We start from the raw sequence: 21926 nt of genomic DNA, 5'->3' as shown, positions 1-21926 counted from the left end.
GAATAACAAGGAATGTCAGTTTCAGTATCCCAGATCGGATATAAAATCCTGATTGGAAATTTAATAGGAATAATAAGGGAAGCAAACCTAGAGACAAGAAATGTGTATTTTAAAGATCCTTTTCACTTGTTTTGTTTTGTTTCTTCTTTCTCATGGTTCCTCCCATTAATTCTAATTCTTCTTTACATCATGACTAATGTGAAAAATATATTTAACATGAATGTATAAGTAGAGCCTATATCAGATTGCATGCTGTCTTGGGGAGGGGAGAGAAGAGAGTGGGGAGAAAATTTTAAACTCAAAATCTTATGGAAGTGAATGTTGAAAACTAAAAATAAAAAAATTAATTACAAAAATAAATAAATAAAAGGTAATAATAAAACTTTAAAAGGAAAAAAAAATAAAGACCCATTTCACATACTGCTGAAGCAAATAAATAAAACTCTTCTTATTCTTATAAATATTTCTTTACCCATGGTTGAAATTTTCTTCTACTGATAATAAATAAAAACATAAATACATAAACAAACAAATATGGGCAACAGTGACTTCCAAATACCTTGAATTTGTTACAGATGGACCTTTTCTAATGGAAATCATCACTTAGTGTGGGTGTATGTGTGCTTTTATTCTCCTTGACTCTTTTTAAATCACATTTCTTTTCAAATCATTTGTTTGTTTTTTCCCCTAATTCCTGGGAAGTTACCTTGCACTGAAAGAGAAAACTATTTGGCCTAAGGTTAACATTAAAATGAAATTAACTATTCTGTGAGGTATTTCTTTAACTTAAATACAATAGAATATGCTTTCTTGGATTGTATGGAGAACTGTTGCAATACTTGTAATGCTATATGAACTCTTGGATGTTTAGATAAGAAGGCAGTTTTTTATGGTAATATTATTCCTGCATTAAAAAAAAAAAATATATATATATATATATATATATATATATATATATATATATATATATATATATGTGTGTGTGTGTGTGTGTGTGTGTGTGTGTTATAATCACAAAAGATAAATAGGAAAAAAATTCCCCATGCTACCTAGGTTTTGGGGGCAGAGATGAGGCTCAAAACTTAGCTCAGGGCCTACATACCATCATCCCAGATGCAACTGGAGTGAAGTCTTTTTTTTTTTTTTTGGCTAGGCAGTGGGGTTAAGTGACTTGCCCAGGGTCACACAGCTAGTAAGTGTTATGTGTCTGAAGCTGGATTTGAACTCAGGTCCTCCTGATTCCATGGCCAGTGCTCTATCCACTATGCCACCTGGCTGCCCCTGGAGTAAAGTCTTATCCAGAAGGTCACTCCAACTTGTGCTTCAGATCTATCAGACTTACAAGGTTGGATGTTCCAATCTCTACCTAAAAAGAAAACAAATACAGAGAGCAAGGACTTGAAGTTGTTTTATGGAGCCATGTGGCCTCAGAGAGGGTGAAAACTCCATGACCTTTCTGCTTATAGCATTATCTCTTATTGGACACTCTGAACAAAGATGTTTCCAAAGTAAGTAAAGAGAGGAAGTGGCTGATGTCAAGATGACTTCATCATTAATGTCTCTGTAGCCAATAAAGGAGACTTTTCTATACATGTCTAATTGACTGGAACCCATTTCAGAACATCTATGCAGTCTCACCAAGATACTTTCCCTGTTTATCATTATGACTCTCCCAGAAACAAGCTCCCAACCTCTATATCTGAAGAGGTGACATTTTAGGCCAGACTTCCATTATAAGTTGATAACCAACAAACAAAAAAAAACCCTACCTCATCCCACATCATTTACTGTAGTTTTTCCAACACATGAAAACAAACATTTTTTGTTCTTGGTCTTTCATTATTATGTGAAAGTATTTAACTTTATGCTCTTTGATCAACTTGCATATTGATTAGCCACTTGCTGATGGGTTCTTTTGGAGGAATGATTAAAAATTTTTACTTTTACTGAGTGCCCAATTATTTTCTGTAATATTTAGGCTTAGTTTTGCATCTCTTTTATTTTTTCATTGCCAACCAATCTCCTTTGATTTTCTGAATATTATATTCTGATTTTTCTTTTCATATAAACAGAATAATTTTATATGATTCTGATTAGGTCTTGTAATTTGAAGGTTTTATTTTCTTTGATGTCTGCAAAGTTTGTACTTTGATGTCATTCTAAAATTTTAATTAAGATTAGTCTTGGTAAAGCTAAAGTTGAACTTTCTATTATAGTTCTCTGAATTTTTGTGATCTCCACTGTGCATCTGTCTCCAATTTTCTGAACAGTTTTTCTGTATGATTTTTTGTAGTGTGGTATTCAGGTTTCTTTTTCATGATATTCTTCTGGAAGCTCTTTTATCTTTCTTTCCTTCTATTCTACTTGCAAGTCCAGTATCTTATTTTGTGGAAGGCTCACTTTCATTTTGATTACTTTTTTGAACTTTCCTTGATGGCTTATTAGTATCTCATTGTTTTTTCAGACATCGTTGCAGGATTTGTTGCAATAACATCGTCTCCCTTGATGAATTTTGATTCACTTTTGTTGTTTGTTGCTTCTGTTACTACAAAATATTTGGCCTTTTAGTTGGTTCATGTCTTCAAATTTTTTGTTAATTTCTTCTTGAGTCAGCTTTTGTTTTTCTTTTACAACCCCTATCCCTAGTCATCACTCTGCTGATGTTTGTATAGTCTCCTTGGTGGAATTATACTTCTAATGGAAAATTCTTTTCCTTCTGAAGTTCCGATATTACAGTGCCCACTTCCCAGCACTTGTCTATTGTCTATTTTTTCCAATCACCAATCAGTCAGTAATTTTTTATTAAGTGCCTGCTTTGTGCCAGCCACCATGCTAAGTGCTAGATTGATTGAAGTACACAGTTGTCCTCAAGATGTAAGGTTAGTTGATTGAGACACAGAAAGGCCACAATACTTGGCCTTCTTTCTACCTTTACCAGTCTTGTTCTTTGAAACTTTCTTCTTTCTTGAAGCAAGCCCAAGGTTCTGGTTCAGACATGATGGAATGAGAGTCCCCAGCACATTTATAAGATTTGTACTACTGGGAGATTTGCGCACCAGTCTCTCTCTCCATGTTTTGTCAATTTATTTGTTGACTGTGTATTTCCTTCCGTGTAGGCTATATAGCTGTAATCAAACTTTACTTCTGGGTTCTTCCATTTTACATTTTCTTCTGTCTGTGGCCTTTCCTCCTGCACAATGACCCACTTTGCTTCTTATGTGCTACTGCTGGTCTAGTTAAATGGAATTCACCAAATTAGGTCCTTAGTACTTTGGTAGTTGGTTTACTCTTTGTTACCACTTGGGACATAGGGGTGACCCAGGCTGGAGCAGTATTAGGGAGAGGGTGAGTATGCAGGGAGTCATAGGATCTCAGCCTCCCTGAGTAAAATATCATAGGTCTTCTGACGATATGTGTAGGGAGATGGTAAACTGAAAATTGTCTGTCATTTTGTCTTGAGTAGCTAGGCTATAGGATAGTAGATGAGGCTGGAGCAAAATTGAAAGGACCAATAGATTGATGTGTGTTGGTATTCAGTTATTTTCTTTTCTCTAAAAATTACCTGGTGTCAGGCTCTTTCTATTTTCTTCTCCCTTCATTATTGTGATTTGTATATTTGAGAGCTGGTAATATTTGAAGGGGGAGAGAGCAAAGATTGAGGATCATTTCATTCTTTGTACTTACATCTCCAGTAACTATCACATAACAGGTGCTTATTTAATACTTGATAAATGATTTTTTATTGATTCTAGGCTTTCTTTAGGCTATCTTCCCAGGATTGGCTTCAAATATTTAAAAGAATACTTGATGCAGAGATTTTTCCCCCACTTCACAGTTTCTCATCAGTTTTCTAATAGCAATGCCCTTGGGTAGGCTATATCTATATAATAAAAATGCCAATGATACCTATGAAGATGTGTATTTAAAGTTATACAAATCATTAACAGGGGAATGCTTAATAAAATGAGGAAAATAATTTTTAAAAATTCATATATGGGACCACAGTGAAGAATTTCAAAGAAAACAATGAGGAAAAATATAGGTCAGTTGTGATGGCCAATGTTCTTTATAGATAGATAGATAGATAGATAGATATGTATGTAAACACACGCGCATACACATGCACACACACAGCTTTTATGTTATGAAAGAACAACTATAAAAGTAGAAAATTACTTGTACTGTCCATCACTATCACTATAATAGGTGGTTCATGCTAACTTTTGTTTAATTAAAAGTTGATAAGGGATATTATTTATTGGGAAATAATTGATATGTTGATATAAAATGTAGCTGTTTTCATCATTAAGTAGCAATCACGGTAACCATGGAGAGAGAAATTTCTATGCTTTGGTAGACATGGCAGCCAGGTTGCAGAGGCATAGGGGAACAACTGAGTAATGATGATGTATAAGCATCTAGACAGTGTAGTGGATAGAACACCAGGCTGGGAATCAGGAAGACTCCTCTTCTTGAGTTCAAATCTTGCCTCAGGCACTTACTAACTTTGTGACTGTGGACAAGTCACCTAGATGCCTCAATTCCTCATCTGTAAAATGAGCTGGAGAAGGAAATGCAAATAACTGCCAAGAAAACCCCAAATGGGGTCATGAAGAGTTGGGCACTACTGAAAAATAACTGAAAAAATCAAAAGGGCATTTTAAAGGACTGCTCATTTTTCAGGTTATGGATCTTGACCTGGAATGAGGAGGGCCTCAGAAACTTGCTGTATAGCATATTCTTTCTTACTAATGAGGTCTATGTACAGTTTCAGAATTGCTGTATGTGCATGTTGTGATTTATCTGTGATTGTTGCCCAGATTGTCTCTCTTCACAAATGACCATAGGCCAACTGACAGACAGTATATAGTAGTGGAAAGAAGGCTGACTTTATGATAAGAGGACCTAGATTCTAATTCTGGTTCTTTTTGATATTTATCTGTGTGAACCTGGGCAGATAATTTCTTGGGCTTTAGTTTATTAATTTCTAAAATGAATCAGTACTTCTTAAAATGTTGGTTTTAGAAGTGCTGAAGGAGTCATGAGTGGAAAAAGTTTAAGAAGTCCTGGACTAGATAACCTTTTAGTTCTTTATGCCCCTGATCCTCTCTCTAGGCATATGCACATGTGGAAAGGTAGCCTGTGTGGGCTCAGTAGCATGGACTTATAGGGAAAACAAAACAAAACAAAACAAGAAATTCACAGAAAAGATTAAGTAGAAGGAAAGCCCTAGCCCATTGTGGTTAGTAAGGATTTCTGAGCCTCCTTCACACCTTTGAAAGTAACAATAATACTCCTGGAAATTCAGGGATGAATTTTGATTAGTTAAATCAGAAATAATTTATTAAACACTTATTCTATGCCAGGAACTGCCCCTAACTCCTGGGGATAAAAAAAAAAAAGGCAAAGGAGCTCATTTTAATAAAGGAAAGAGCAGGCAAATGATTATACATAGAAGACATATAGAGGGTAAATTGGAGATAATGTCTAATGGAAAGCGTTAAGATTGAGGGAGACTGGCTAAGACTTAAAGGCAGCCAGGAGGTAGAGATGAGGAAGTAGAACATTCCAGGCACAGGAAACAGTAGGTGAAAAATGCGCTAAATTAGGAGATGCACTGATTTGAAGTCTTGTACAAGGAACTGCCAGGCCAGTTCAGCTGGATGATGGCATACATGAAGGAGAGTAAAGTATAAGAATACTGGAAAAGTGGGAAGGAGCCAGGGTGAGGAGGGCTTTAAAAGCCAAGCAAAGGATTTCATATTTGGTTGTGGAAGTAATTGTCACTGGAATTTATTGAGTAGGATAATGACATAGTCGTACTTTTGCTTTAGGAAGATCACTTTGGCAGCTCAGTAGGGCATGGATTGAAATGAAATGAAATGGAATAAGCATATATTAAGTACCTTATATGATCTAGGTATTGTGCTAAGCACTTTACAATTACTCTCTGATTTAATCCACACACCAACTCTATGAGGTAGGTGCTATAATGATTGCCATTTTACAGTTGAGATACCAGAGGCAAACAGAGGGTAAGTGGCTTTTCCAGGGTCACACATTTACTAAATATCTGAGTTTAGATTTGAACACGTCTTTCTGACTCCAGGCCCTGTGCTTTATCCACTGAGTCACTTAGCTACCTTAGGAATTCATCTTATCTAAACACCATTCAGAAGCAGATAGCAGAATGAATTAAAAACCATAATCCTACAATATGTTGTTTACAGGAAACACATTTGAAAAAGAATGACACACACAGAAGGTAAAGGTAAAAGGCTGGAGTAGAATATATTATGCGTCAGCTGAAGTAAAAAAAGTAGGGGTAGCAATCCTGATCTCAGACAAAATGAAGCAAAAATAGATCTTATCAAAAGAGATAAGGAAGGAAACTACATTCCACTAAAAGGCACCATAGACAATGAAGTAATATCATCACTAAACATATATACACCAAATGGTATAGCATCCAGATTCTTACAGGAGAAGTTCAGGGAGTTATAGGAAGAAATAGACAGCAAAACTGTACTAGTGGGGGACCTCAACCTCCCCCTCTCTGCACTAGATAAATCTAACCACAATAAATAAGAAAGACGTAAAGAAGGTGAATAGAATATTAGAAAAGTTAGGTATGATAGACCTCTGAATGGGAATAGAAAGGAATATATTTTTTTCCTAGTGGTACATGGCACACACACAAAAATTGTCCATGTACTAGGGCGTAAAAACCTCCCAATGCAGTGTAGAAAGGCAGAAATATTAAATGCATCTTTTTCAGAGCATGATGCAGTAAAAATTGTATGTAATAAAAGGTCACGGAAAGATAGACTAAAAAATTAATTGGAAACTAATAATCTAATCCTAAAAAATGATTGGGTCAAACAACAAATCATAGAAACAATCAATAACTTCATTCAAGAGAACGACAATAATGAGACAACATACCAAAATTTATGGGATACGGCCAAAGCAGTTCTTAGTGGAAGTTTTATATCTCTAAAGAGGAGGTCAGTGACTTGGACATACAACTAAAAAAACTAGAAGAAGAATAAATTAAAAATCCTCAATTAAATACCAAATTAGAAATATTGAAAACCAAAGGAAAAATTAAGAAAATTGAAATTAAGAAAAATATTGACCTAATGAATAAAACTAAGAGCTGGTTTTATGAAAAAGAAAACCCAACAATAAAATAGACAAACCTTTGGCTAATTTAATTAATAAAAAAAAGAAAGAAGAAAACCAGAGTACAGTATCAAGAATGAAAAGGGTCAATCTACCACCAAAGAGGAAATTAAAAACAATAATTAGGAATTATTTTGCCCAACTTATGCAACAAATTTGACAATCTTAGTGAAATTAATACATATTTACAAAAATATAAATTGCCCAGATTAATGGAAGAGGAAGTAAAATACTTAAATAACCCCATTCAGAAAAAGAAATTGAACAAGCCATTGATGAACTCCCTAGGAAAAAATCTCCAGGGCCAGATGGATTTACATGCGAATTCTATCAAACATTTAAAGAACAATTAATTCCAATACTATATAGACTATTTGGGAAAATAGGTGAAGAAGGAGTCTTACCAAATTCTTTTTTGATACAAATATGGTGCTGATACCTAAACCAGGAAGAGTCAAAACAGAGAAAGAAAATTATAGACCAATTTCTCTAATGAATATAGATGCAAAAATTTTAAAAAAATACTAGCAAATAGATTGCAGCAACTTATCACAAGAATAATACACTATGACCAGGTAGGATTTATACCAGGAATGCAGGCTTGGTTCAATATTAGGAAAACTATCAGCATATTGAGTATCAAAACAAAACCAACAGAAACCACATGATCATCTCAATAGATGCAGAAAAAGCTTTTGACAAAACACACCCATTCCTATTAAAAACACTAGAAGCATAGGAATAAATGGAGTCTTCCTTAAAATAATAAATAGCATCTACTAAAACCTTCAGCAAGCATTATATGTAATGGGACAAGCTAGAAGCATTTCCAATAAGATCAGGGGTGAAACAAGGATGTCCATTATCACCACTGTTGTTCAATATTGTACTGGAAGCATTAGCTTTCGTAATAACAGAAGAAAAAGAAATTGAAAGTATTAGAATAGGTAAAGAAGAAACAAAGCTATCACTCTTAGCAGATGACATGATGATATACTTAGAGAATCCTAGAGAATCAAGTAAAAAGCTACTTGAAATAATAAACAACTTTAGCAAAGTTGCAGACTATAAAATAAACCCACATAAATGATCGGGCATTTCTATATATTACCAACAAAGCCCAGCAGCAAGAGATAAAAAGAGAAATTCCATTTAAAGTTACTGTAGACATTATAAAATATTTAGGAGTCTACCTCCTGAAACAAACCCAGGAACTCTATGAACACACTTACCAAACACTTTTCACACAAATAAAGTCAGATTTTAAATAATTGGAAAAATATCAGTTGCTCATGGGTAGGCTGAGCTAATATAATAAAAATGACAATTCTACATAAGCCAATTTACTTATTCAGTGCCATACCAATCAAACTACCAAAAAATTATTTTATAGAGTTAGAAAAAATAATAGCAAGATTCATTTGGAGGAACAAAAGATTCAGAATATCAAGGGAACTAGTGAAAAGAAGTGCAAGGGAAGGTGGCCTAGCCAAAACAGATCATAAATTGTATTATAAAGCGGCAATCATCAAAACTGCTTGGTACTGGCTAAGAAAGAGTGGTGGATCAGTGGAATAGGTTCAATATGCAAGGCACAGTAGTCAATGACTATAGTAAATCTATTATTTGATAAATCCAAAGACTCAAGCTTCTGGGATAAGAGCACACCATTTGACAAAAACTGCTGGGAAAACTGGAGAATAGTATGGCAGAAACTGGGCTAGACCAACATATTACACACTATACCAAGATAAAGTTGAAATGGGTACATGATTGAGATATAAAGACTGATACTATGAGCAAACTAAGAGAGGAATAGTTTGCTTGTCAGATCTATGGAGAAGGGAAGAAGTTTTGACCAAACAAGAGATAGAAAACATTATGAAATGCAAAATGGATAATTTTGATTACATTAAATTGAAAAGTTTTTGCACAAAGCCAAAGCAACCAAGATTAGGAGGGAAGTAGAAAACTAGAAAGAATTTGTACAACCAGTGTCTCTGATAAAGGCATCATTTCTAAAATATATGGAGAGCTGAGTCAAATTTATAAGAATACAAGTCATTCCCCAATTGATAAATGGTCAAAGGGTATCAGGAGGCAGTTTTCAAATGAAGTAATTAAAGCTATCTATAGTCATATGAAAAAAATGCTCTAAATCCCTATTGATTAGAGAAATGCAAATCAAAATTACTCTTAGGTACCACATCACATCTGTCAGTTTGGCTAACATGAAAACACAGGAAAATGATAAATGTTAGAGAAGATACAGGAAATATGGAACACTAATGACAGCAATTTGGAACTATACCTAAAGAGCTATGAACCTGTGCATACCCTTTGACCCAGCAATACCACTTCTAGATCTGTATCCCAAAGAGATCATAAAAATGGAAAAAGCCCCATTGTACAAAAATATTTATAGTAGCTCTTTCTGCGGTGGCAAAAACTTGGAAATTGAGGGGATGCCCATCAATTGGGGAATGGCTGAACAAGTTGTGGTATATGAATGTAATGGAATACTGTTGTGTTAATAGAAATGAAAAGCAGGTGGACTTCAGCAAAACCTGGTGAGACTTGTATGAACTGATGCTGAGTGAAGTGAGCAGAACCAGGAGAACATTGTACACAGTAACAGCCACATTGTGCAATGACTAACTGTGATAGACTTAGCTCTTCTCAGCAGTGCAAGGATCTGTGACATCTCCAAAAGTCTCATGATGGAAAATGCTATCCGATCCAGAGAAAGAACTGTGGAGTCTGAATGCAGTTCAAAGCATACTATTCACTCTTTTTTTTCTTCTCTTTTGTTTCTTCTTTCTTATGGTTCCTACTATTGGTTCTAATTCTTCTTTATAACATGACTAATGTGAAAATATGTTTAATCGGAATGTGTATGTAGATTCTATATCAGATTGCACTCTGTCTTGGGGTGGGAGGAGAGGAGAGAGGGGGAGAAAATTTGGAACTTGAAATATTACTGAAGTGAATATTGAAAACTAAAAATAGGTAAATAAATTTTTAAAAAAGAATATGTACATATATGTGTGTGTATATATATGTGTGTGTGTGTGTGTGTGTGTGTGTGTGTATTGCTATATCTAGATACCTAGACATATTTATCTAGATATCTGTATATCCAAACCTAGATGAGAGTAAGACTCAAGTGACGCTCATCGCCCACCCCTCCCATTTTCCCCTCCGCTGTAATAGGTCTTTAATGCTGCTTCATGTGAAATAATTTACCCCATTCTACCTCTCCCTTCTTTCTGTACCCAGTGTGTTCCTCTTTCTCACCTCATATGTTTTTTAGGTCATTCCCTCAGATTCATCTTATGCCCATACCCTCTGTCTATGTATTCTTCTAACTGTACTGTTAGTGATACAATTTTTAAGAATTGCAGTATCATCTTCTCATGTAGGGATGTAAACATTCTTTTGAGTCCCTTATGTTTTCTTTTCCCTTTTCTTGGGTCTTGATTTTGGAGATCAAATATTTTGTTTAATTCTGGACTTCTCCTTATGAAAGCTTGAAATAATTATTTCATTGAATGATCATTTTTTCCTTTGAAGCATTATGCTTAATTTTACTGGGGAAGTGATTCTTGGTTGTAGCCCTAGCTACTTAGCTTCTGGAATATCATGTTCCATGACCTCCAGTCTTTTAATGTTGCTGCTCCTAAGTCCTGTGTAATCCTGATTGTGGCTCCCCAGTATTGAATTGTTTCTTTCTGGCGACTTGCTCTATTTTTTTCCTTGACCTGATATTCTGAAATCTGACTCTAATATTCGTTGGAGTTTTATTTGGGATCTTTTTCCGGAGGTGATCAATGGATTCTTAGAATGCCTGTTTTGCCATCTGTTTCCAGGATATCAGGGCAGTTTTCTTTGATAATTTCCTGAAACATGCTGTCCAGGTCCTCCTATTGATTATGGCTTTCAGGTAATCCAATGATTCTGATATTATCCCTTCTGGATCTATTTTCAGGTCATTTTTTTTCCCCATGAGGTATTTTATATTTTCTTCTATTTTTTTCAGTCTTTTGAATTTTTTTGATTGATTCTTATTGTATTATAGGGTCATTAGCTTCTACTTGCTCAATTCTAACTTTTAAGGAGATATTTTCCTTAATTAGCTTTTGTACTTTCTTTTCTATTTGGCAAATTGTACTTTTTCAGGAGTTGTTTTCTTCATTGGATTTTTGTATCTCCTTTTCATTTGGCCAATTCTACTTTTTAAGCAGTTATTTTCTTTTTCCAAGATGTTTACTCTCTTGTTCATAATTCTCTTGAGTCATTCTTATTTCTTTTCCCAGTTTTTCTTCTATTTCTTGTATATGATTTTTAAGCTCCTTTTTGAGCTCTTCCATAAGTTCTTTCTGGGTCTGAGGCTACTTCCCATTTTTTTTCTGGGGCTTTTCCCATAGGTGTTTTGCCATTGTTGTCTTCTTCAGAGTTTGTGTCTTGGTCTTCCCTGTCACCATAATAACACTCTATGGTCAGATTTTTTTTGGTTGTTTTTTGCTCATCTTTTTTGGGGAGGCTCTTTTTCCTTTCTTTTAAATTTGATCTCTGCTCCTCGGGTGGAAGGGGCACTGTCTCAGCCTTCTTGTGCAAGTGGCTACAGGTCCTGGATGTTTACCTAGTGCTGCACTGATGTTGTCCTGCGGCCCATGAGAGACCCTTGTGTCTTGTGCTGTGCTGAGGGGTTGGGGGTTGGAGATGACTGCTGCTGCTGCAGGTTGTAAGGGTCTGACAGTGAACCTGGTTCTGAGACAAGGTCCTACTTGTGGTGTCTGGTGTGTGCTGAGGCCGGTGGGATGTTTCTTTTTTAACTCCAGGCTACACTGAAGCATGTGGGGTCTGGCTCCCAGCTGTTTACCCAGGGCTATGCTGGTAGGGTCCCAAAGCCCTGGCAGCTGCCTGTTTGATTAGGCACCCACAGGGTTGTCATTTACTTTTTTTTGCCCTGGGCTATGCTGAAGCATATAGAGGTCTGACCCCAGGAGGTTGCCTGCATATGGAGTGTCCTAGTGTTGGCATTTTCCTTCTCCACCACACTGGGGCTCCAAATGTTGAACTAACCAAGTTTTTAAGGCACTTTCATTGCCTTTTTTAATAGAAAAACTAGCCTAATCTGAATGGATAAGATGTTGCTTCTACCCAAAGGACTTTGTTTCAGAGCACCAACATCTGAATGACATGCTTTTTTCCTCTGGTGACTATCCAAGCTCCTTATGTACTATGCCACCCCTGGAGGTATTGTACTCTTCTCAGGCCCTGTTTTCCCCAAGGCAAAGAAATATCAACAATAAAAATGCAAATAATATTTTAATATGTCACATGACAGTACATATTTATTGCTCAATGAGTGATATAGACATTAAATAATACAGAAGTTCAGAGAAAAGAGAAATCAGATCCATGTTAGAGCCAGAAGAGACTTGATAAAAGAAATTCAATTTCAGCAAACTCCTGGAAGACGAAGGCAAGAGAGAATGACACTCCTCCAGTTACCTGAACAGAATTGTAAAAGTAGAAAAGTACAAAGGACATCAGAGCAGGGGCAACACAGTGAATAAATAAATGGGTTTGACCTGAGCAGAAAGTTCATATGGGAGAGAGAATATGCAAAAAGGTAGTTTAGCCTGAATTAATTGTGCTTACCCTATTATACACAAGGAAAATCCATTCTCTTAACTACACTCAGTAATTATTTCCCTCAAATAGTAGGAACTAGTTATATGTGCTTTAAATCTAATGCTTATTCAAGAAACCTTTGTTGCACTTCTATTGTATACCTAGCACAGTGCTGGACATTGAGGTATATCAAAGAAGTCTTAAGAAACATCCCATACTCTTAAGAGTTCACCACAATTTAGTTGGGGAAGCAAGAGAAGAATGCAGCACATAATGTAACCAAATGATAAATTGGGTGTTTTGGACAAAAAATATGAAAAGAATTAAGGAAATGTAAATAACCACTGCTGGCTAGTTTGGAAAGGCTTTGGGGATGTAGGAACTGAGTTGAACCTTGACTGATAGAATTTAGCTATGCAGAAAATCATGAGTAAAAGAGTATTCTTAGAGTAGAACTTAGAAAGTCATGCTATGAAGGAGGGAATGAGGGAATGAGTATGGCATAACAATTTGAGCATGGTACAGAGGGGAAAAGACTGGGTCTGAACTCAAAGAACATGATTTAGCAACCTGGTTTGGTTGCCCACTACCTGTATAGCCTTAAAATGAGGAGTTTGGCTTCCAAGATCCTTTCTAGCTCTAAATCTGTAACCATATGATGTACTAGTGAGAAGAGAATCAAGCGAATAATAGAGATAAATAGTGCTTTAAATAACAGTTATGGTACCTGGGGAAAATCCAGTTAGAGAGAGTGCAGCAAACATTTGCTCTGATTCAGGGACAATAATGTTGGGAGAAAGGTTGTCTGTCCTTCAGCAGGTCCAGCCCTGGGTCCCATGGCACATCTGACATATCACCCCCATCTTATCCCTAGTCTCTTGAAATAAGCAAGTGCCAAGCAATGACTGGGGTATAATGCTGAGGTTCCCTAGAAGTAATGTGGCCTTGTGTTCCCTAGCACATTGGAATGAAAGCTAATAATCCAGCTCTGTGTACTCTAATACTGAGTGGCACTGGGTACTACATAGTATTCTCTTGGCCTCTTATGGGTTAACTTAATGTGTCTATGGTAAAAAAAAAAATCGTGCTGCAGAAACTATAATTAAAAGAGTGTTTACTTCAACAATATTTTCTACTATGAAAAATACGTGATTTAAGGACGATATTTGCCCTTCATGTATTTTATTTGTCAACAGCATTTGATCATTTCTTTTGCTGTAAGCTAAAAATCTCTATTTATTCCAGTTACTGTCTTTCTCAGTTTGATTTGAAAAGCAAATTCCTATTCTGTCCCCATTTTATTCATCTCATTTCAATTTTGAGTTGTTCCCTTTCAGGGGGTCTCATATCATATACTTTAGTTTGATGAAGAACTTAGAAAAACACATTAAAGTACTTGAGAAAGGCATTTAATGTGGTAGTTGTGGTGTTTTTTGTGGAAGAGGTTGGCTGTTAAAATTCTATTTAGATAAACTTCAACATATAAATTTATAATACCTATATTTTAAATCAATAATAACAACACTAATAATACTACCTAACATTTATATGGTACTTACTGTGTGCTAAGCACTTTACTTATTATTTCATTTTCTCCTTCAAACACCCTGGGAGGTGGGAACTATTTTTATCACCATTTTACAGATGAGGAAACTGAGGCAAACAAAACTAGAGTTACACAGCTAATAAGTATCTGAGGCCAGATTTGAACTCATGTATCTTCCTGACATCAGACCCAGTACCCACCCAGCAACCTCATTACATGTCAAGTTAGAAGCATTCATTAAATACCTACTGTGTGCTAGAAATTGTGCTGTTTCTTGGCTGTTGGAGTTTAGCAGCTCTCTTACTTGCATCATATTCATAACAATAATTTAATTATCTTTCCTTAAAGCATCAGAGGCTTCTGGATATGCTTGATGCAGAGAAGGAACAGCTAACAGAAAAACTAGAAGAAGCTTTGACTCAACAGTCTCAAGATCAGAAGGTAAGATTCCAAGTACTATGTGTTTTGAAAAAATAGGCCTCATTTCCTCAGATAATAAATCTAATATCTATTGACCATTTTATGATTTGCAGGAAATATTGGGAAAGTATTTGGCGGAAGAAATGCAAAGAAGTAAAGATGCATTAGCAACTGCAGCAAAGGTATTGCTATATATAATAATTGTTTTCTTTATAAGTGAGTGACATTTAAGAAAGGTGAATTGATTAATTTTGTCTGTCTATTGTTTTAATAGCTTTATGTTAGAGAATTTCCCCCTTATTTCTTTCTTATGTTTATTTTAATTCATATCTTTGTGCAAGGCCCTGTGCCTTACAAATTAGAGGCATTTTTTTTAATGTCCTTTACATCAAGGACTTTCTACTAGGGTATATAACATGTAAACATAGAAGGAAATATGAGATAAGTTGAGGAGGAAGAGCACCCTAACAACTAGTCTATAAAGAAAGACTTTGGATGCAATATGGCACCTAAAATAAACCTGGAAGGGAAACTTAAGAATTCTAAGAATTAGATGGATTCAGTTGAATAGCCAAAGTGAAAAGGACAGTCATTAATAGTTCATTGTGGATCTGGGAGCCAAGATGACAGAGAAGGGGCAGGGACTCATGTAGGCTCTCCCCAAGACCTCTCCAAATGCCTTTAGATAATGCCTTATAACAAATTCTGGAGTAGTGGAGCCCACAGAAGGAGAGAGTGAGACAATTTTCTAGCTCAAGACAGTTTAGAGGGTCTGTGGGGAAGGTCTATTGTACCTGGATGAGAGTGGAACCCAGTCTAGTAGACCAGACCCCAGCCAACCAGAATGAGTGACTGAATCAGTGACTGAATCAGTGGCAGCAGTGGTGATTTCTGGACCACAGATGGCAAAGGGGTCAGATAATTGGTAAGAAGATTACAGGGGTCCCTTTGCTGGCTCCAGGCAGGACTTTCATTTGCAAACAAGCATTGTCCATACTTGGATCTGGGTCATAGTCCTGAGTCTTAGTCCCAGGATAAGGAGGAGCAGTAGTATACAAGAGATTGCCACAGCAAGAGAGAGGGGACCCTGGTCATAGTTCCAGGATAGAAAGAGTGCTTGTGGTCACTCACAGATCAGTGCACAGTACAAGAGAATAGGAAACACACCGCTCCACATCATACTACCTTGGAAGAACTGAAAACTTACAGGTGCCCAGAATTACCTCTGAAAACAGCTACAAAAAAAACCCTGAAGCTTGGGACAATGCCACCTCCACTCTAGAAGCAGACCCCCACTTTAGCACAGAGTTAAAAGTCAAGAAATAGTCTGGAAAAGGAGCAAACAGCAGAAAAAGATCTTGACTATAGAAAATTACTGTGGTGACAGAGAATATCAAAACACAAATTAAGAAAATAACAGAGTCAAGACTCCTACATCCAAAGCCTCAAAGAAAAATATGAATTGGTCTCAGGCCATGGAGGAGCTCTAAATTTTTGTTTGTTTGTTTGTTTTGGCTAGGCAATGGGGTTATGTGACTTGCCCAGAGTCACACAGCTAGTAAGTGTTATGTGTCTGAGGCCAGATTTGAACTCAGTTCCTCCTGAATCCAGGGCCAGTGCTCTGTGCACTGCACCATCTAGCTGCCCCCCCACTGCACCACCTAGCTGCCCCCCAATTTTTTTTAAAAATCAAGTAAGAGAGGTGGAGGAAAAATTGGGAAGAGAAATGAGAATGATGCAAGAAAATCATGAAAAATGAGTCAATAGCTTGGTAAAGGAGGCACACAAAAATGCTGAAGAAAACAGTACCCCAAAAAACCACATTGTAAATAGGCCACATGGTAAAAGAGGCACAAAAATCCACTGAAGAAAAGTACTCTTCAAAAAGTAGAACTGGACAAATGGAAAAGGAGGTACAAAAGCTCAGTGAAGAAAATAACTCTTTAAGAATTAGAATTGGAGGACAGGTAGGTGGCGTAATGGATAGAGCACTCTCCCTGGAGTCAGGAGGACCTGAGTTCAAATCCGACCTCAGACACATGATACTGACTAGCTGTGTGACCCTAGGCAAGTCACTTAACCCTGATTACCTCGCTAAAAAAAAAAAAAAAGAATTGGGCAAGTTGAAGCTAATGACTATATGAGACATCAAGAAACAACAAAACAAAATCAGAAGAATGAAAAAATAGAAAGCAATGTGAAATATCTCATTGGAAAAAACAACTGACCTAGAATAGGAGAGATAATTTAAGAATTATTGGACTACCTGAAAGCCATGATCGAAAAAAAAGAGCCTAGACATTGTCTTTCAAGAAATTATCAAGGAAAGCTGCCCTGATATTCTAGAACCATGGGGTAAAATAGAAATTGAAAGTATCCACCAATCACCTCCTGAAAGAGATCACAGAATGAAAACTCCCAGAAATATTATAGCTGAATACAGAGCTCCCACGTCAAAGAGAAAATATTGTTAAGTGGCCAAAAGAAAAAAAATCAAATATTGTGGAGCCACACTTAGGATAACACAAAATTTAGCAGTTTGTACATTAAAGGCTCTTGGGTTTGGAATAAGATATTCTGGAGGGCAAAAGAACTAAGATTGCAACCAAGAATCACCTACCCAGCAAAACGGTATAATCCTTTAGGGGAGAAACAAATATTCGATGAGATAGAAGACTTTCAAGCATTCCTGATGAAAGAATCAGAGCTGAATCAAAAAATTGACTTTCAAACACAAGGCTCAAAAGAAGCATAAAAAGTTAAGCAGGAAAAAGAAATCATTGGGAATTCAGTAAGGTTAAACTGTTTATATTCCTGCATAAGAAAAAGTATTTGTAACTCTGAAAAAACTTTCTTATTATTAGGGTAGCTAGAAGGAGTATACATAGACAGAGGGCACAGGTATGAGTTGAATGTGATGGGATGATTAAAAAAAATAAAATTAAGGGGTGAGAAAGAACGCACTGGGAGAAGGGGAAAGGGAATGGTAGAATGGGACAAATTATCTGACATAAAAGAGGTCATGAAAACAATATTCACAGTGACTATAATGATGTAAATGAAAAGAACAACAAACACAAAACAATAAAAAACAAATGTTGCAAAATTACAAAGAATGAGCATGACTCCAAAGAAGAGAGTATAGGAGACACCTTAACTCCTTTAAAGAGGTGAGGGTCTGTGGATGTGGTACGTTGCATTTATTTTCAGGGCTTTTGTATGTATTGATTGGTTTTGCTGATTTTTTTCTCATTTTTTTTTCTTAGAAAATATTTATTATATGACATGGCTCTCTGGGAGTTGGAGGAGGAGGAATACTAAAATATATTTTTATTATATAAAAACAATGTAATATCAGTAAAATTATATTTTTTTAAAAAATTGCTATCATTGATAAAAGTTTTCCGTTGTGACCTATTTTGTGCTGGGCTATTGGTCTCTCATCTGAGATTAAAAATAATTTAATCTAAGGTGTTCAGAAATTAAGATGTGCAGAACCTTATGTTTAATTTAGATGTGATCCTATAGCATGTGGTGAGTAGAATTCTTATGTTGTCACTTTCCTTGTCCTCCTCACACATGCAAACTGATTTTTTTTTGCTTTCTGCTGCTACTAATCATTTGTGAGTCCTAATCCATTGATAGAGGTCTTTATTAATGGAGATATATCTTAGAAACCTCAGGAATTCTATTGAATATACTTTTGGAGTGAATATAGATATGATATTACAATGATGATTATAAATATAATTTTAGTTTTACAAAGCATGTACACAAAACAACACTATATATAAACCTAATAAGAATAAAGAGTAGCGTCTATCTGTGATAATGTTCTCATGTAGTAACTGTCTTCTTCAAATAATAATTGTTTTTAATACTATTTCTTTCATTGTTGCAAAGATTGAGAAAGAGACAATGAAGGATGCTATTTTAAAAGCAGTAGAAGAAGAAAGAAAAAACTTGGAAAAAGTTCACACTGAAGAGAAGGAAATGTGGAAGGCTGAGCATGATAAAGGTCAAGAAAAAGTATCTCAGGCAATCCAAGAAGCTTTACAAGAACAAAGAAAAATAAGTCAGGTAAGTAGATAACTTTATGGAAATACAGCTTTCTCTTCTTTTTTTTTCTTATTTATTTCAATTAGGATTATTTTACTATATTTTGAAATCACATCAGTTGAAAAGTTAATTTTATTATTCATTCATTCAGTCATATCTGACTTTTTGTGACCCCATGGACTGTATAGAGCACCAGGCCTGGATAGAGTGCCAGACTCCTCTTCCTGAATTAATCCATCCTCAGATACTTACTAGCTGTGTGACCCTGGGCAAGTCACTTAACCCTGTTTGCCTCAGTTTCCTCATCTATAAAATGACTTTGAGAAGAAAAGGGCAAACTAATCTAGTATTTATCCAAGAAAACCCCAAAATGGAGTCACATAACTGAAATACAACTAAAAACGACTGAAGAACAACATACTCAGAAGAGTTTGCTTCAAAAGAGAAGCAAAAAGGTGAAGAAAACCCTGTAGTTTCTAACCACAGGGGACCTTCAGTTTGGGACCTTTGCCATGTAAGGAAAGAGGAAGATAACCTGAAACCTGACTGGGATTTTTGGTGAGAAAAGATAATGGAATTATGAGAGTGCACCCTGTGTCATGATGCCCCTTATTTCCAATTTTTGAACTTCTATTATTTAAAGGTAAAAGGATAACATAATTTTCATGCTGTAAGAATGGTAGCTAAGGCAATACATTTTCGCCCTTTTTTGCGCATCTCTGTAGTTTCTAATCAGTTTCTAACTTTAACTGTGATGAACATCAACAAATATATGTTGATCTCTTACTATAAGACAAATAATTAGGTCCATTTTCTGTATTGTTAGAATATATTGCTAAGGAGGTCATTACTTCTGTCTATTTTAGGGCAGACCTGACCTAGACCAGGCCTGTGATTCAGACTCAATGGCTAATTTGCACAGAACTACTTATAGGCCATAAAAGATAATAAAAATAACTTTAATACAATTTAAAAATACACACTCAAAATTAAAAGGCTATGAAATGCTACTCCTCTCTGCCTCCAACATAACCATAGCAACCAGTCAGCTAGGTTAGGAGCTAAAGGAGGCATGTTCTGCAGGCTTCTCAGGTTGGGCCTATTATACTTTAAGTATGGTTGGAAATTTAACATAGTACTAGCAAAACTTCCCTATTTGCCTTTGTCCCCTTCTGAACTTTCTTCTTAGGTTTTCTTTCTTCTTTTTGTTTTTAAATATTTCATTGGTAATCTTTTCTTTCCTTATTTTTTTTTCCATTATTATCATTAGTGAAGTCAAACAAGTCACTGCATTTAAAACCTAAGGATAAGAAGAAAAGGCAAAAAGCAGTTCCTGCTCTCAAGGAGCTCACAATCTAATGGGGAAGGCACCATGCAAATAGCTACATACAAACAACATAAATATAGAATGAATTGGAGATAATCAACAGAGGGAAGACACTAGCATTTAGGGAAATCAGGAGAGGATTTTTTAAGAAGATGGGACTTCAAGGAAGCCCAGAAAACCAGGAGACAGAGATGAGGAGGGAAACAATTCCAAACATAAAGAATGGCCAGTGAAAATGCAGAATAGGGAGGTGGAGTGTCAAGTTCTGGGAATAACAAGGAGGCCAATGTCCCTGGATTGCAGAGTATGTGGGTAAGGAGATGTCAATTTCTGAGTCTAAATAATGAAGGTTGGAATGAATGATCTTAAAGTCCTATTCCATTTCTTAACTAATTGAATATCCCTGACAAGTGGTTATCCAGTCTCTCTTTGAAGGCTGTATCATGAGTGATAAAGAATTTCCTAAGGCATCCCATTCTTTCCACTTTTAGACAGCTTTAATCATTTGGAACTTTTTATTAATGTTGAAATGAAATTTGCTTCTATTAAATCTTCCCTTCCTCCCGACCTCATTCCTAGTTATGCTTTATATGGCCAACAAAACAAGTTTAATGCTTCCTAGAAGGTTTTATCATCTATAATACCTAGTATAGTGTACTATATGTAGTAAATACTGATTATGGTTGTTGATGGGTCTGGCAGTCTTAAAAGAGTAGTGAAATCCCTCAATATTTACTATAATTGACTTTCTTATATTTCCACATGAAGGTTGTAAAGTATATATATAGTTTTAAGAATACTTTAATATGGAAGTTATGTAAATACAAATTTAGTAGCATTAATCTTGTTCACTCAATTTAATCTTTCATGACAGCATCTTATCAAGCTTGACCTTAATCAATTCCTTTATGGCATAATTTTTCCCAGTTTATATAGTTACTTGGGTTTTTCTAGAAGTTATGTTGCAATAAATATCAGTTTTTTGTATCAGATGTGGTTGTTTTGATGGTGTAAAAGAATCTCCTATTGCCCTTGGCCATCTCATATAAACATTGATATAAATTGTAGATATTATGGTTGAGGCCTCCTAACTTTGACAAAGATGAATCAGGTAAATTCCTTCACCAAGAAAATGTAAGGCATTTTGCAAAGCTCAGGAGGATATAAGATTATTAGTAGGTCCAAATGACTATTTGTTTCTTTTCAGAAGAGTATGTCAGAGTTTTCCATTTTCTGACATGTGCTATCCAGGTTGACACTGGGATTTATACAAGAAAGCTTTATATTCAAAAGACCTTTATAATCATTGTGTGTGTGTCTGTGTGTGTTTGTGTCTGTCTGTCTATCTGTCTGCATATGTGTAGTAATGCTGTTTGAGGTCAGAACCAATCCATTTTGCAACATTTAAATGGAATACTGATTTAAGTGATTTCAAAGATTTTCTCGAATTTGAAAAATGGGGTTGGAACCTGTGTTCCAACTGAAAGTTGCTATGCAGACTTAAAGCATGCTTTCAGAATTTTAGGATTTCTGAGATGATGCTACTTCTAACATATTCATTTTAAAGTTCAGTCCAAGGGCCCCAGGTGGATAAACACCCTGCAACAGTCATCTGAAAGGAGCTGAAGAAAGCAACCCAGAGTTGCCGGAATGTTCCAGCCTTGCTGATTCCAGACCAACACCAGGTAAGCTGCCAGAAACCTACAGCCTCCAACTGCCAACATAAGAGGCCCCAGCACACAAAGCCAG

At 35.8% G+C, this 21926-nt stretch overlaps 1 protein-coding gene across 8 annotated transcripts in view; it reads left to right on the top strand.

Moving 5' to 3' along the window:
• Window positions 1-21926, top strand: part of CCDC91 (coiled-coil domain containing 91) — a 527613-nt gene that overhangs the window by 361027 nt on the left and 144660 nt on the right. For 7 of the 8 annotated variants that reach the window (XM_078156715.1, XM_078156714.1, XM_020979649.2 and 4 more), the window contains 3 exons: window positions 14720-14812; window positions 14905-14973; window positions 18695-18871. In XM_078156715.1, the coding sequence (XP_078012841.1) occupies window positions 14720-14812; window positions 14905-14973; window positions 18695-18871 (339 nt within the window). Of the gene's footprint in view, window positions 1-14719; window positions 14813-14904; window positions 14974-18694; window positions 18872-21744; window positions 21863-21926 lie in introns of all 8 variants that reach the window. The other variant, XR_013487473.1, reaches the window with a different exon arrangement.

The sequence above is a fragment of the Phascolarctos cinereus genome, unplaced genomic scaffold (assembly GCF_003287225.1).
Source record: "Phascolarctos cinereus isolate Bilbo 61053 unplaced genomic scaffold, phaCin_HiC Scaffold_1;HRSCAF=81, whole genome shotgun sequence".
Classification (NCBI taxonomy): Eukaryota; Metazoa; Chordata; class Mammalia; order Diprotodontia; family Phascolarctidae; genus Phascolarctos; species Phascolarctos cinereus.
The sequence above is the reverse complement of the archived record's forward strand: the minus strand, read 5'-3'. Positions and strand labels throughout refer to the sequence as shown.